The 17133-nt window shown below is 39.1% G+C and overlaps 1 protein-coding gene across 1 annotated transcript in view; it reads left to right on the top strand.

Moving 5' to 3' along the window:
• The window catches only part of PDGFC (platelet derived growth factor C), a 250961-nt gene extending 248150 nt beyond the window's left edge, over positions 1-2811 (top strand). The window contains exons 5-6 of the mRNA XM_077814475.1: positions 840-1057; positions 2695-2811. Coding sequence (XP_077670601.1) covers positions 840-1057; positions 2695-2811 — 335 coding nt within the window. The remainder of the gene's footprint in view (positions 1-839; positions 1058-2694) is intronic.
• The last annotated feature ends 14322 nt before the right edge of the window (positions 2812-17133 follow it).

Here is a 17133-nt window from a genome sequence, read left to right as displayed (position 1 = left end):
CACAGACAGACTGATTATAAAAGGGACAAGGAGGGGACAAAAGAAAAATCTTAACACTTTTCTGATAATTATTGTTTTATTTTATAAGACCCTCTCGCTCTCCCTCTGTGTATATATATGTATAGTAAATATATAGTAAGTATATAAATGTATATATATACACACACACACCCTGTATATAGGACATTCACTGATGTAAGCATAGCTTTCCAGAAGTTCCATGATTAGCTAGAAAAATAGGTTTTGTTTTTCCTTTCAATTGAATCTCCCTTGCTGAAAGCATGCATTGAAAATATAATGAAGACAATGTTTGCACACTTTGAACAAGTTTTACAAACTCAAAAAAAAAAAAAGATGTTTGCAAGATCCCTTAATTGCAGTGGATTTTACCAGTCCTTATTAATAATGAAGTAGAATAAAAATCCACAGACAGCTTTAGTGTATTGCAGTTTAATTTACAGGCTAAATCCTGTGTCAGTACAGTAGTTTGACAGGGAAATTACATTGGGGTTGAGGAGAGGGCGAATCCTGGGAATGTGGCCACACTAAGGCCGTTATTGCAGCCTAGCAGCTGAAGCGCGCTTTGTGTAAGTTCCACAATGGCAAAGCTCTCAGGCCCAGACGCCTTAAAATATTTTAGTATCTCACTCCCACTGAAATGAACTCCCACAGAAGTCAATGGGGGTTTAGACACTTAAATACCATTGAGGATCTGGTCTGCAGTGGCTCTGGAGGCCTTGGATTTGCACTCCTTAGAGAAGCTACAAGAGCATTCAAGTGTGTTTGTTTATTGATGGCATTTGAAAGACGAGTCACAGAAAGATATGTTTGCTCTTCAGTGGTGGATCTGAATCTTCTAAAGGAGGAGGTGCGACTCTACAGCTGTACTCCTCGCAACTTCTCTGTGTCATTGAGGGAGGAGCTGAAGCGAACTGACACCATCTTCTGGCCACTATGTCTATTGGTTAAACGTTGTGGTGGAAACTGTGCCTGCTGTCACCATACTTGCAATGAGTGCCAATGCGTCCCAACCAAAGTCACCAAAAAATACCATGAGGTATGTACCTCATTTTGTGTTTTTATATTTGAAACCAGAGAAAATCCATTCAAGAAACAATCTTTATTGGGAATGTGAATGCTGACCAGAATGCAGTTGATAGGATAAGGCTAATGTCACAGTACAGTGACACATTTGGAGGAAGGTTTCAAAGTAACAGCCGTGTTAGTCTGTATTCGCAAAAAGAAAAGGAGTACTTGTGGCACCTTAGAGACTAACCAATTTATTTGAGCATAAGCTTTCGTGAGCATCCGATGAAGTGAGCTGTAGCTCACAAAAGCTTATGCTCAAATAAATTGGTTAGTCTCTAATTTGGAGGAAGCTTTCTCTTTTACTAAGAGTTAAAAAAAATCAGAGCCTGCGCTCTCTTACTCCATTCTTTGGGGACCTCTGTGGAAAATATAACTGTTCTATTTATGTTGTAAATTATTCCAAATGTTATTTTTTGAATAGAGGTTATTTTTGTACACAAGAAGGGCTTTTACCTGTGAAGTTATTGTGGACTGAGGAGCTCTACATTTGAAGAATTTAGCTAAGTTGGGCAAAATGACATGTTCTATTTTTAAAAACAAAAGTGAATTGAAACTGCTGTTTGTTCATGCTCAGCTTAACAAGCAACTGGGCCAGTTTGAAAGTTAGCATTTTACAGTTTTGTTGTTGATATGCCAAGCCCGAAGAAATCCTCTAACATACTTTTTAGAATGTCAAAGACAATAAACAACCTCTAGGTCAAGTAAGATTTCTCCAGTGTCTGTAATTAATTGTAGACCTAAATATATCAGTTTAATATCTCTATTTATATTCTAAACTTGCATGGATTCAGTGACTCACTAGTTTTTATATATATTGGCATAATGGTATGATCCAATTGTAAAGAAACAGATATGACTAGTGCTAATTTTCTAAAGGGAAAGGAAGGGGCATATGTAACACAGTGGCTTGAGTTAATTTACAGGTTACAACTAGTTACATCATCTGTGTTCTCATGTTATCACAGAAATTATAGCTTTCTAGAGAAAAAAACACTTGACATAATGTGCAAGTTCATAAATATCACTGGACCATCTAAGAGCAGATAAATTAGCCTATTATATAAATATACAACAGTATACCTTTTAAACTATATTGTATACACCTTATAATAATTTATCATTTTAAAAAGCTATTAGATATTTTTAACTGTCTATAAAAATGTTCCATAGCTGTGAGTGGAAAATCCTTTTTTATAAACTGCATATCCCTGAATATGTATAGCTAAAGTCAATATTATTTTACCAGTACCATCTAATAATATTTAATTATTAAGTCAACTATATAAGTAGTCCTTCAAACAAAAAAGAAAAAGAAAAAACACCCAAACCCCACTGCAGTAAAGTTTTCTTTGACCAAAAAAAATGTCTGTCTAGCATATCTTAATGTCTTAATCAAGTTTGTGGAAGGCTTGAGGTAAAGCCAAAAAAAAATACAGTAATATATATTAATGAGCGGAATAAATGAAGAAACTCAGTTGTGAAGTTGATTGAGTTTCCTTTAGTAGTTTCCCTGTCTTCCAGTTTACTACTTCCAGTGTACTGTAGATCATGAACAAGATGTTTAATGATTTACTTAAAAGCCTGGCTCCAATTGTCCTCTTTCAGGTTCTTCAGCTGAAGCCCAGGAGCGGTGTAAAGGGATTGCATAAATCATTGACAGATGTACCTCTGGAACACCATGAGGAGTGTGCCTGTGTGTGCAAAGGGAATACTGAAGGATAAATGTGGCTAAGTGTGCTTCTTTCTTTCAAAGTACATTCAATCAATGGCTGATTCTGTTATGGGGCTTGTGCATTATCTCCTTCCGTAATCTCAGTTGTTTGCTTTGGGGATCTTCCATCTTCAGGATTTACAGTGAGTTCTAAAGAGAGGAGAAAACAAACTGGGATTATATGTTGTGTAAAAGCTCTGTTGCTTGGAGGCCCAGTCAAAGGATGGGAGAAAGGCATCAGTGAGGGATGATTCAAAGTATATATTGTCATTTCCAGTTGGCTTGACATTACACGGATTTAAGAATTTAGTGTAAAAAATTGCAAATTTCACACCACGAAGACTTGACTCTGCTGGCTACCTTACTTCTACAGCTCCAGTACACCTGGTCTGTGATTGACATCTGGAATCAGTCTTTCTGCACTCCCACATGCTCTAAATCATAGTTCTAGGTCTTACAAACTTGCTTTAAAACAAATGGTCTTGTTCTGAATTAAACTTAATTTGTCTGATACTAGTAGGAAAGACTGGATTTTTCCACACACACTATTAAAGCTCCTGCCTTTTAGAAAAGCTGACTGGACAATAAGCATGAGCTAAGGAGGCAAACATTGAAAAGAACAGTGGCTTTACTTTAATTACTATGGCCTATGACTTTTGTTTGTATTTTTTATCGTGTACATTTTTATACTCTCCTTTTGACAATATAACTATTTGCTTTTTCTAATCTTGTTAAATATATCTATTTTTACCAAAGGTATTTAATATTCTTTTTTATTACAACCTAGATCAACTATATTTTAGTTTTGTAAGACTTTAAAGCCAGAGGTATACAGCTGAAGGAACAGAGATGTGGTTACTATGGCAAAGCATCTATTTCTACATTGTCTGGTGCTAGACAGTGGAACAAATCTGGGTTTACACATTTAAACAGAGTAATGACAAATGCAAAGATTATCAATGTGGATGAAGCTCTAAGCTTGATGGCTCCATGGTACTGAAAATATGAAAAACAGATGTTACTATAAATGATTTCAGAAATAGCTATCAAAATCCCTCTATATTCTGGCCTTTTGTCAAATAGGAAAAAATAATCAGGTATATATATATACCCATTCTGGTTTGTTTTATTGTTTAATTTCTTTGAAGTAGAAAGGTCTACAACATCATGAGAAGAGAAGGTCAATGGTTTGTTGCCTTCATGAAACAGTGTGTTCATAAAAAGGCAGCCATATTTATTGCTCCAGGTGTATGGTTTTTCATTTATGGTTATGTCCATTTAAAAGCAGTTGACTTCCAAGATTTTAACTCTGTTCAGAACAGTTTTATGAATTATGGTTTTGTTTATGTACAGTATATCCTTTAACCAATACACATATCCCATCCTATGCAAATTGGAAAAAAAAGAGTAAAGTATTTTGCTTGTAAAATGCTTTAACATTATGCCTAGTTTATATTTTGACTCTTGGATTTACAGATTGTAACAAAGCACCAAATAAAGTCATAAAGCTAATTTTGGGAGAAAAAATGTCTGTGTGGTTATGTATTGGGTGTCTGGTATATATTAAATGAAAATAAACCTGAAATGTATTTGCCAGAATGAAAATCAATTAGAGAAATGTAAGTCTTCTATACACTAACTGCTAGAGAGAAATCCATATTTCCTAGTTTTTGAGTTCTTGAATTTGCAAACTTAATAATGTTCTTTTAACATTTTTGTGTATAGTTTCCCAGAGTTAAAAGGAAAAAAAACCTGAAAAAAATCCCATCATATAACATGATACTGACACCACATGATTTATCAGCAAGGCTAGAACCTTTAGATCCACCCCACTGACCTCTGGCGCCAAATGCAGTAATAGGTTACCATTCTCTGTGTGGACCAGTATATGAAGGATGACACTCAGGAATCTTAGGTTCCATTCCAGGTTTGGAGGGATAGCAGGTTCTAGTGGTCACAAACTCTTTGACCCCTGACCTGATCTTTCCCTGTCCCCTTGAGCCTGACCTTGTCACAGTTCTGTCTGTCCCTGCAATCATCCCCCTGCCTTATTGTCCTAGTCTCTCTCCCATCTCCCTTTTCCAGGAAAAGTCTGCACACTCCTGGCCATCTCATCCCATTCTTCTCCCCCACCTTGGCTTCCAGTCCCAGTCTCCCTCTTCTGAGCCTTTTCCTCTACCCTACCCCCAGCTCACTGAGTTTGTCTCCTTGCCAGCCAGTCCATCTGAATATTCAGAAAATTTAGCTGCCATACTCTAATCAGTCTATACTGAGCATGTGTGACCTGAAACTTTTCAGACTTATACCTAGGCCAAATTTGGAAAACATACTACTATGAGATATTAAGGATAAAGTGTCAGAGTCTCCTAGGTTGGATCTCAATCTCAGTGTTACTAGGGTGTGGGATTATTCATATCAATGTGCTGATAACATACATCTTGTCTATTAGTTGTATTTATTCCACTTATTTTCAATATATTTGTATTCAGAACTATAAACACTGAAGAAAAATTCTTGGTGTATGTGGTGGTTGTGAGGCATAGTTTAGATTAGATATTGACATAACTGAAAACCCATTGTAGAAATAATCATCAGCCTTTAATTAGATGTGGGTAAAAATATGATACAGGGAAACATGAGCTTTATTTATAATACTGAATGAGATGCTTGAAGTAAAAAACAGGAAAATCTAAATCAATAATTAGGTACCAAGCATAATATTATATAGTTCTAATGGGCTAAATTTTACCCTCAGTTCTTCTGCAACTCTTGTGAAGTCAGTGATGGGTTGCTTGAGCAGGATTTGGCCCAATAGATAGTTGTTGGTCCAGGTCTGGTTTTTGGGAGTGGGGGCCCACCTAGCAGTAGTGATACATGGTATTCTGAGCAAAGGCTGTTATCAGCACAAATAGGATTTTCAGACTCTAAAGGCTTGTTATACCCAACAGATAATCAGAGTTGTTTATTCTATAATATATTGCATGCAGGGTAAGTACTAGTGAGTTTTTGCATTATGCATGTTTTCAAAGTTGCACCAGCCATCTGTTTTAGTGTAAGTAACTTTGAATGGCAGTATTTTGCATCCACTTTGTGAGACGGGCATTTCTATATCCTGTATTGGACAATAAACAGACTCAAAGAAAACAGGCTGCACTTGGAAAACTGCAGGAAGAAATATTGTGAGAGTTTTTCCGTTTCATTACAAATTTACAAGTTGTAGACATCCATCACAGCAGTAGTAAGATTTTAGGAGGGATATGAGTAAAATGAAAGCAAAGACACAAATACAACATTTGTAATATGTATAGAATCACTGATTTATTGGGACCCTCAAGTACCAACTCCTGCCCACAGAAAAAAAGACTTAAGAGCCTTCTAACCCCTGCCAAATCAAATTAACAACAGACAACAATTTAACACTAAAATAAAAATATAGCGCCATCTAATAGCGGAGGTGCTGTCTACACTAAACATTACAATATTTAGTCACTGTAAAATGATAGATGGCCAGGTTTCTAAGGGCACATCCTGATGTCCTGCTGGCTTCGTCAAAATTAGGAGTGTGTCTTATCTTGAATTAACATTCTGGGATATCTGGTCACTCTCCAGTGCTTCCCGTCATCTGCTCTAATCCCTGTGACTGTGTGCAATTCACACAGAAATGGCTTCAAGGGCTATGTCTCAACCATTTCCCTGCTCCAGATTATGTGCTCCTTCTCAGTTGATCAGCACAAGAACTGAAGTCAACCCTGATTTGATTTACAGCTGTGAGATGCAAGTTGCACCACTGCTACCGCAACAATGGCTCCCAGCCTGACTCAGTATGCATGGGACTGTGAGCCCTGGTTGAGGCTTGGTTATTGCAAGAGGGGGGATATAGGCAGGAGTTAGAAATAATGTGGGTTTTGAAACGACAGGAGGTAAAGAACAGTCGGAGCAGGGCATGTATGGGGGACAGTATTAAAAAATGGTGAGGGCAGGAGAAAAATAATGCAGGTACAATCGTGAGAAGGGTAAATTAATAAACTCTTTGGGGCAGGCTTAGTTTCTGGGTACTTGTACAGTGCTTGGTCCTTATTAGGTCCCCTCAGTGCACTAACTATACAAACAGGAAATGATGAGCATGGTGAATGGTAAGAACCACTGAAGGAAGAAAGTATCAACTAGTACTACTTTTTTTGTTTGGACACATTGTTATTCACTGACATTTAGTCTTACTTTAAATATTGTAACTGAGCTGCTTCTAATGAGATTTTTTGCAGTGGGTTACGTAATTGTCTTTAAACAAAAAAAATCCTACTGTTCTTTGACAATCACCCATAGTGCCCTGCTTGCTTTACTTCATATAAATATCCCCCATGTAATCCTTTAAAGCAGCGTTTCCCAAACTTGGGACACCGCTTGTTCAGGGAAAGCCCCTGGCGGGCCGGGCCGGTTTGTTTACCTGCCGCGTCCTCAGGTTTGGCCGGTCACGGCTCCCACTGGCCACACCACTTCCCGCAGCCCCCATTGGCCTGCAGCGGCGAACCACGGCCAGTAGGAGCCGCCATGGGCCAAACCTGCGGACGCGGCAGGTAAACAAACCGGGCCGGCCTGCCAGGGGCTTTCCCTGAACAAGCGGTGTCCCAGGTTTGGGAAACACTGCTTTAAACCATGAAGTAGTTTGTTTATTTTTGAAGATTGTCACTGTAAAATGAAATGTGACAGTAAGATAACATTAAAAAAAAATGTAGTTTGTTGCTGTCACAAGGCAGACCAAAGATTTTATGTATATCCAAATCAACATCTGACATTCAAGCAATAGTCCTATGATTGTCATCTAAATAGAATTGCTTGTGCCTTATTTCAAAAGTTAATTCTTGTTATAGTGTAATCTAGCTATTAATCTTGAATCAGTAATAATATAGACAGTGTTTTCACTTCTGGTTTTGCAGGGCTCCAGTGAAGTTGAATCACCATGTAACAATGTGCTATGTGGGCAGAGGTTGAAAACTGGCAAGCTGGGTAAAAAGCCTCTGAGTTATTCATTGAAGTGGCACTGCTAAGCTTTGTTTTAGGGTTTTTCAAGCTGAGAGTTGCTAACTTACAATAGCATAGGCATTTACATGAGAGGGAAGTCAGAAGAGGTGGCAAAATAAGTATGTTGCTAATGGGCCTAACTAATTGAAACAGCTAGACTAAAGCAGCTACTGTAAGTAGCCAAGGTCAAAACACTGTAGGCAGTACAGGGAGGGTTCTGCCATGAATCACTTCAGAAGCCTTACAATACAAGTAAGCCAACCCTGTGAGAAAAATGTGGTCTCAGTGAGCCACGCTGTGCATTGTTCTATGGACACTATGAGCATTTACCTTTCTGAAACTCTTGCATCGGCCACTTCAGTGCATGAGTGATGGGCAGCACAAAAGTATTGTTACTGAGAGCTTTGGTTCCTACTCACTCCCAATTGCCCTAGTTCTTGCTTTGCCTTCCTGCAGTTACGGAAGCAAACGTTGGCATTTATTGATTGTTTGATCCCTCTGGGTATCAATGTATTACAATCAAGTTCTAACTGCAGTGTAAACACCTAGTAAGAGACAGTCCCTGCCCCAAAAGCCTGCAGTCTTAGAAGATTACGCTCTCTCCTTTCCATCTGAAAAGAAAAGATTTGTGGCTCATGAAACAGAGTATGGATGAACAAAGAAAGGTGGGCAAGAAGTGTTTATCATGCAGACTCACTATATCTAACACCTACTGAGTCTTTGGTTGGGGTACCCTGAGGACTCTGAACAGTGATGGAGGACCATATCAAAGATAAGTTTTACACTTTGGCATTCAGCCATTAGTTGCTTAAAATCAACTTGCGTTGGATGCACCATGTCTACAGAAAAAGGAAAAAAAACAGTCTCTTCCACTTAGGAGCATTAGCTAGTCTAATTAGCTTAAGAATACTGGTTACTCCACCACCCAAGAGTCAGTCTGTTTCCATTAACTCAATCTTCTTCAGATCAGGGAGTTGTTCAGAGTCTGAGAAAGTCACAAAGAGCTGCTGTCCCTTGGCAACACTCCCCAGACCTTCTGCGTCCTATTTCCTCCCCTGAGCATTTCTCCCCCACAGCCCTTCTAGTCCACCAATCCTGTTGATGACACTCAGGAAAAAACCCACCATGTTCCCACCAAAATCCCAGAGGAAAATTTTAACTCCTCAGATTGGAACAGTTCAGTTTAAATAGGACAAAGCTGTTTAGAGAGAAACCTGCCTCTCTGGCCATTACTGCTGAAGAAAAGGCACCTGATTGTTATTATTCCTCCATCTTTCAGTCAATACTTTAACACCTGGGGAGCCCTAAATTTGTCTTCTCTGCTTGTTAACAGATAAGCTCTGCCATCTCTCAGCTGCTAAGCAAAAAAAATGTTCAGGCCCTGCAGTAGGAACTTCAGTGGCCAGCTGCCTGAGCAAGCCTTCTCTCCCCACCAAAGCGAAGAGCGTCTGTAACCCTAGAAGTGCAATTACAGTGCTCTTCATGGATTTTCCGGCTATGAGGCTTCACCGCCTCATGTCCACAGAACTGATGCAGTTGTCATGGGTAACTGCTAACCTTTAACTTAGATGTACTGAGTGAAATTTCCAAAAGTGCCGAAGGCCAAATTTTAAAAGTATTTAGGCATCTAAAGATGCAGATAGGCAGTCTTGAAAAATCCCACTAGGTGCTTAGGTACCTAACTCACAGTGTTTGGTCTTGACCTGTTTCTGGGTTAGTCATCTTTCCCATCGGCCACCTTGCTAATTTTTCATAGCAACAATCATAGTCACAATCGCTTTCATTGTAGTCATGCCTCCCAGCATGACTGGAGTCTTTATTTTGTTTTTATTCTCTCATTGATGTTACCTGCAATAGTGGTAAGCAATATAGAAATGACAAATAAGTTAATTCAGTATCTTAAATGAACGTTATCATAAGCATATAATATCTGCTAAAGGAAGAAAATCAAATTTTACCAATAAAGCAGGTGATCTAATGCAAAATTTTTAAAATAACTCAAAGTTTCCAATATACATGTGGAAAGTCATCCTGTTGCCTGCAAGTGCTCTGTATTTATGGATATGGAAAATTCTCTTTTGTCACAGGCTGTAACAGATGGGCACTGTATCTGAAGTCCCTATAATTTACACACACATTCCTTCATGTACCCATTGGTGTATTATGGACTTACTTTCCTTTTAAATAACCCTAGTTATTTAAAAGTAATTTAGCTCTAGCTTTTTTATTTAAAAAATTATTTTCAATTATGTCTTCAAACTTGCAACACAGTTGCAAATAAAACCAGCAGACAAAGGGGGTACACCACTGTAGTCCTCAACAGCGATGACTATGTTAACAAGGCCAACCCACAATTCTCCAACACCACCTACTACAAGGAACTCCAAAACACCATACCACAATTCATCCAAGAATTTAAGGATATCAAATCCTTCTGCAGACAGCTCCAAGGGAAACCTCTACAACCTCATCCCCACACAAACTCACTCCAGGGACCTTCTACATGCTTTCTGTGATACACAAGCAAGGGAACCCAGGCAGACCTGCCCATGATATTCCTACAGAAGGAACATCAGTACTCTTAGAAACCATCCTCAAAGCACTCACCACATAAAGGTCTAGTTTCCTTCAGGTCACTGATGACTTCCTCTAGAAACTCTACAACATTAGCAACCTCCCTCAGAACCCCATCCTTGCCACCATAGCCTCCCTATACCTCAATATCCCTCATGAAAATAGTATTGTTGCCTTTCTCATATCTAAAAAACAAGGTATCCACCCCAAACACGTTGCCAAACTCATCCATTTCATCATCACCCTTAAAAACAACTTTACAGTCAAACACTTTGTCCAGACCAAGGGCACCAGGATAGCTCCTCAACATGCCAACCACTTCAGAGGCGACTTTGAGGAAGAATTTCTGGACAAATGCACCACAAAACCCAATGATCTACATCAGTGATATTTTCATTCTCTGCACAGATGACCTAAACTCCCTCATAGATTTCCCCCACAACTTCAGCCTCTACCCTGCATCCATCCCTCAAACTTTCTAGAACACTCCCACACCAGCATCAACTTCCTGGACACCACCATCAGCTTCAGCAATGGAATCCTACATATAACTATACAGAAGAAAACCACAGATCACCACACTTACCTTCACGGATCCAAAACCCACCCCAAACACACCTAGAAATCTGTTATCTACAGCCAGGCACTCATACCACAGAACATACTGCAAGGAGAAACTCTGGGATACACACCTTAACATACTTAAAAGTGCCTTCACCAAACAAGGACTCTTCAGAGATCACATCATGGAACAGGCCACCCAAATACCTCAACAGAACATTGTTCAATATGAGGGAGGGAAGAAACCCTTTGTATCTCTAGTTGTAATCTATCACCCCCCACTGGAATGCATACAGGGTATCATTAAATTACAACCCATACTCAATATCCTGAACAATTGTTCCTGAGTGCCCTCTTCTGGCCTTCAAACCATGCCTCCCCAAAACCTTTAAGTTAATCATCAGAAATAAGCTCCCACAGACCAGGACACTCCAATACAAAGCAGCACCAGACCCTGTGAAAACAGATGCAAAAGCCACACACACACACACACACAAACCTTTCAAGATCCATCAGTTCTACACATGCTTATCACAACATGTGATGTACATTATTTAGTGCACTCAATTCCCCAATATCAATTACACTGATGAAATGAGATAGTTCATTTGAAAGCATATTGACTCACACAGAAAAGTGATAAGACAAAAAACAACATATCACCTATGGGTGAACACTTACAGAACAATCACTCCATATCCTACCTCTGTCCTCATCCTTAAAGAAAACCTGCACAATACCTTCCAAAGAAGATACTGAGAGCTTAAGTTCATAATTTTGCTAGACACTAAAAGACATGGACTTGATACTGGATTTATGGCTTATTAGCACACTTTTTTTTGTCCTTTGACTGCAGAGGGATTAACTGGCCACTTTTCCTTGAATGGTCTTTAACCATGTGTTAACTACTGATAAGTTATCTGTTCCATTTTGTATTTTGCTGTGACACTGATTACCTTTCCCATACCTGAAAAAGAGCTCTGTACGTTTGAACGCTTGTCTTGTTCACCAACAAGTTGGTCAAAAAAAAAAAAATTATCTCACCCACGTTGATTCTCAATATCCTGGGACAAACATAGCTACAACATAATTGCAGAAGAGACATTCACGTTTAAAATGTGTAGTTAACATTTCTTGCCTTAACAGAAAAATTCTAAACAATCTTACAACCTTTACTCATCTGAGCAAAAAATTAGTCCTTAATACAGCACTAGTATTGTGCTGTTGAAGCCAGTGGGAATGGGGAGCTCTTAATATACAAATAAATGCACAATAATTGTAGTCAATAATTGGGCAATGAGAAAAGACAACCATGCAAGTGACTGAGCCACACATGTGGCTTTGAACTGCTGTGGCATTTGGGAGATAAGTAGCAAATTTTCTGTGACTTCTTTGTTGGGGGAGAAGAAGCAAAGTAAATAAATTTCAACTTTTTTTTGTTAACAATAAAGTTAATTCAATAATAACAACACATAAACCCCAGATATTGTCTGCTTGTACAGCTTCTATACCAGCCTAATTCCTTTCCTCAGACTTTGCTGCTCATAGAGCACCTTTCCTTTAAGGCCAGTCTGTCCAAGATCCTAACTTCCTGTCCCCAGGAGGTTGTTCCCACCTTCCTTATATTCAGGTTGGGTGTCTAATGAGCCACACATTCCCCAGTAAGTCAGCACTGCACTTAGTTACCCAGAAGACATCCAATGCCTATTCAAAGGATGGAGCAGCAGGAAATCGTGCCACCTGGTTTCACGGCACTGTGCTTTGGTGGTGGCCTGAGGTACACTTGGGCCTTGTAAATCTCATAGGCCAGCATCAAAAACAAACCAACCCTAAGTCAAACCTCTGAGTGGGAAGGGCGAGGGAGGTGGTGTGGGCTTGTGCTATACATAGCTAAGAGCCTCACCAGGCCCTTCATGTAGATGCTGCATACCTTAATGTTGTGGGGTGCTCTGATAGGATTATAATGCACTGGAGCATAAAAGATAATAAAATTCACTGCTTATAAAAGTGAAGTGCCCTGAGGCTGACCAGGAATTAGTGATTTTAAGCTTTGCTTGCACTGCTCCCCCACAATTTTAGTCAAGGATGATCTGTTTTTACCTCTGACGTAATCTATGGGGCTCTTCCTGGAATATAAGTCAGCTTCACTGGCAGGAGAAAGGTAGGCAAAGGCATCTTTGAGTCCTGGATTTTAAAATGTAGCCAGATCTACTCCTCCAATTCTATAACATCTTGTGTGTGAGGGTCCTCTTTCACTATGACTAGCAGACTGCCTGCCCCCTGCAGTGAAAACAAGATGGCAGAGCTGCCTGAAATGGACCCCCTCTCCACTTATGTGACCTCCTTAAAATGGTAAGCAGACCTTCCATCTGATCATAATGAGCAGATACAGTAGTAAGTCAGTCTTCATATTGCTGTAAGTCATTCAAGTATATGAAAAACTATTAACGCACTTCAGAGGGGAAAAATGAGGCACAAAGCCTGCAAGTGAGAAGCCACCCTGCCGGTGCCCCCTTTTGCAGTATCTTTGAGCTTTTGTAATTTCTCAGATCACATGTCTAATATTATAGGCAAACATTAATGCAATAATACATTTGAGAACTATAGGTCTCTCATGCCTGTTGTTTAAACTGAGTATGAGTTCATCCAAAGATTTATACAGTACACAATGCTGATCGTAATGAAACCTCTGCTCTGTGTTGTGTTGTGTGGTTAAGTTATAGGGTTACATGAGGACAGTTATAGACATGACTGTGGAGAGGACAGCATGGAGACCCATCACCCCAGGAAGAGCAGTGAGATGACAAGCTTAGGAAGGCACAATCTCTCCATGTTCTGCTTCTTCTACAACCGGTTTCATCCAGGGGTTAGAGCAGACATACTTTCCCCGGCCCCTTTTACAGCATCCTTTCTCCTTGGGGGGAAGCAGCAGTGAGTCGTCCCAGTGCTCTCCAAATCACAGGGAGTGCAGTGACCGCAAATGTGAATGGTCCATAACTAGAAAGCCCATTCAGACCTAAGGAAGAGCTCTTTGAAGCTCAAAATCTTGACCCTTCCATCAAAAGATTACCTCAGTTACCTTGTCTCTCTCACTCTGGATTGGTCAGTTATAATGAGACACATAACAACCCCAGAGAGTTTAAGTAGATACAGGGCCAACAGTACAAGTTAGTAGAGATACGATATGGATTAAATGCTGGCCATGTTTGACAGATTGGTGATTTTGATAAAACACATTATTTGTAAGTTTATTATTTGATAAAACATATTATTTCCTCTAATATAACTAAGCACACATCTACACCTAACCAGATTTACTATTTTACCCAAAGATCAAGGGGAGAGAAATTTGCTGAAGATCAAAGAAATATCTTTAACAGAAGAATGGAACATTAATATATGGCATAAGCAGTTCAGTAAAAGTGATAATGTCCTTTTTGAGAAGGCTATTTTATTTACTGGTGTTCAATTATTACAAAAATAATTGATTCTTAAACTGTATCCAAAGCCATATTTTGTGGAAGATTTCTACAAAAATCTACTGGAGCAGACAGATATATGTTTTCCTTCTATAAGTCTAATTCTATAGATGGGTGTAGTTTTCATATGGGTAATACTACTCTTCCTGCCTCTAATTTATTTAATAGTTGAGACAAGAAAACCTTAACAATTAGTTTTTTTTTTTACTAATGACAACTATAATCTAGCTAGAAATATTAAAGGACTGTAATATAAACTTGCAAGTGCAGTCGTATCTAAACAGATGAGCTGTAAAAACCTCAAAGAAAATGAGACAAAATGATTCAAACCACAATGGAAAACAAGCCTTGGCTGTGAAGAATTCCTTTCAGAAACCTTGGCAATTTTACATTTACAGTAATTCAGTAACATGTCATGTTAATGCCAAGGTAATCTAGTTCTTTCAGTACTTGTAAAAGTAAGGAATAATAGATGTATTATGGCCTTGTTGATTTATCCCTATTCGGTTTGTGGAGCTGAACCAGAGAGAGACCAACCCAGCCCAAGAAAAAGCATAAATTGTACAACTTTTGAAACCATGTCAATGAGATTCCCCCTCTCTCCCAGAAAAGCTGAATTTACATCCTAACTGTGGGAGATAACTTCAACTAGAGCAGGATTATGAATTAATACACAAAAAGTCAAATATTTCCTTATGTCATGAAAATTGTGTTTGAGTGTTAAATTGCCTTGTAATGTGTGTGATCGGATAGTTGACAAACTTTTCAGTTTCACCTGCCCTGGACTTCTGAAGCAGTTCCTATCTGCTTTGTGAATCATTACTTTAGAGTTAAAAAAGTAAAGATAAGAATGTGGAATTATCAGATGTTATGTGATTGGAAAAGGTCTATATCTGGAACAATATCCTGTGTGAAATCACACCTTTATTTTTCCAAGTAGGATCAAGTTTCTAGTGTAAACAATAGCCTTTGAACTGTTGCCAAATAATTAACTTGCTAGTCTCTCCCAAAAGACTGGTTTGCGTTACATGATGCATATGCATATAATGGGTATCAAAAGAAAATGGTTATTTATGTGCATTCTATTTTGAGATTTTCAGACAAAAGGTGCTAGATAAGTGCAAAGAGAGGGAAAGCTGCTACCAGGAAGTGGCATCAGTTTAAAATCAGCCAGTTAGATCTTGTGGTTGACTAACATGTTATTTACGAAAGTAGCAGTGCCCAGGAATGGTGCTCTGCAGGATGATAACCACCAGTTTAGTATGTGAAATATTCAGTGGTCCAGTGGGTTGGGGTGACCACTACACATGGGTCCCTGTGGTTGAAAGTGTCCACTTTGGGCTGAGTATGATTTATCCATACTAGTCCATTTGAAGTGATTTGTAAAGACAAATGACATCACCTGTGTCTCTACTCAGAAAAAAGAACTAAGAGCCCACTACACAATCATGACACAAAGTATTTGAGTCTCTTTTCAACCCATGGGAATGTGAAGCAACAAATACAGTATTTCAGCTGCACTGCACTCCCCTTTGCCAGTGTTTTAGGATGACATTTATATCAATGGGAGCAGCATTCTTTCCAGTATGAAAGTTATACAGAGGGTCTTGTTCATAAATATTTTCCTCTATAGAGTACTTGTAATTAATATATCACTGCTATACTAATACAATTATTTCAAGCCAGTTGGTGTGTTGGGGTTAAGGGTATTGTCTTGAATATGGAGGCTCAGTTTTAAACAGTTTTTAAGGGTTGGAGAATTTTGACTTCCTTTATAGGTTGCTTAGAAGGCTCTGCCTTAATGCAAACCATCATCATGGTGACCTGTGAGAGGAAGAGTATTAAGAATTGAGGGGATGAAAACCACTTTTATCTGAATGTTAGAGAAAAGGTCAGTCTCAGATTTATTCTAAGGTTTCAGAAAGATGGATAGAAGTGTGATTCTATTGGGCAGGGAAGGCAATCCTACCCCTAGCCTTGGATTATTTTGTCATCGAAACATTTAAATTTGCCCTCCGCCTCACCCCAATCTCCCATCCCTGCCAGAGCAAACGTAAGTATCTTTTCCCTACAGTTTAGCTATATTTAGTTTGTTATTTAGTGCCTGCAGTGCCTCCAGAATCTGTTTATTTTCCATTAATTTCCTGCCCACCTGAAGCTGTGCTAATGTGCTCCAGAAGGTAGAAACAATCTTTAGGGATGTTTCAGATCACAGCCATTGCAGCTGAGCAACGGAAAGAGCAACCAATGAACATATAAATGCTCAGGAGCTGCACAGACACAAATCAGGGATCCTGGGGAAGTTTTCAAAGCCAAAAATGGCAGTTAGGCTTCAGTCACCTATTAAAAGCCAATAGCAGCTCAGTGCCTAACAGTCACTATTGCCTTTGAAAATCTCCCCCTGCACTGAGAAAATGAGGACAGGAGCATTTCATCTTTAAGGAACGGGTGTGGGAGGACACAACTAAATGTGCTATTTGGGAGTGTGAATCATTCCAGGAATTGGTGAATACTCATGAGCTGCATCTGTTGCCCTTTAATTCTAGTGGGACCCATTTTCATTTACATCCAGTTAAGGTCCCATTACATTACATAAGGGGGCCTTATAGTAAATGAAAGTCAGACCCTTATTTAAAAGGATTACAGGAGAGAAATTCAAGGTTGTTGGAAGAAGAAACCATGCCTTTCTAGGGTCGTCCT

Source organism: Eretmochelys imbricata, chromosome 4 (genome assembly GCF_965152235.1).
Source record: "Eretmochelys imbricata isolate rEreImb1 chromosome 4, rEreImb1.hap1, whole genome shotgun sequence".
Taxonomy (NCBI): Eukaryota; Metazoa; Chordata; order Testudines; family Cheloniidae; genus Eretmochelys; species Eretmochelys imbricata.
Note: the sequence above shows the minus strand (reverse complement) of the source record. Positions and strands in the feature narration are given on the sequence as shown.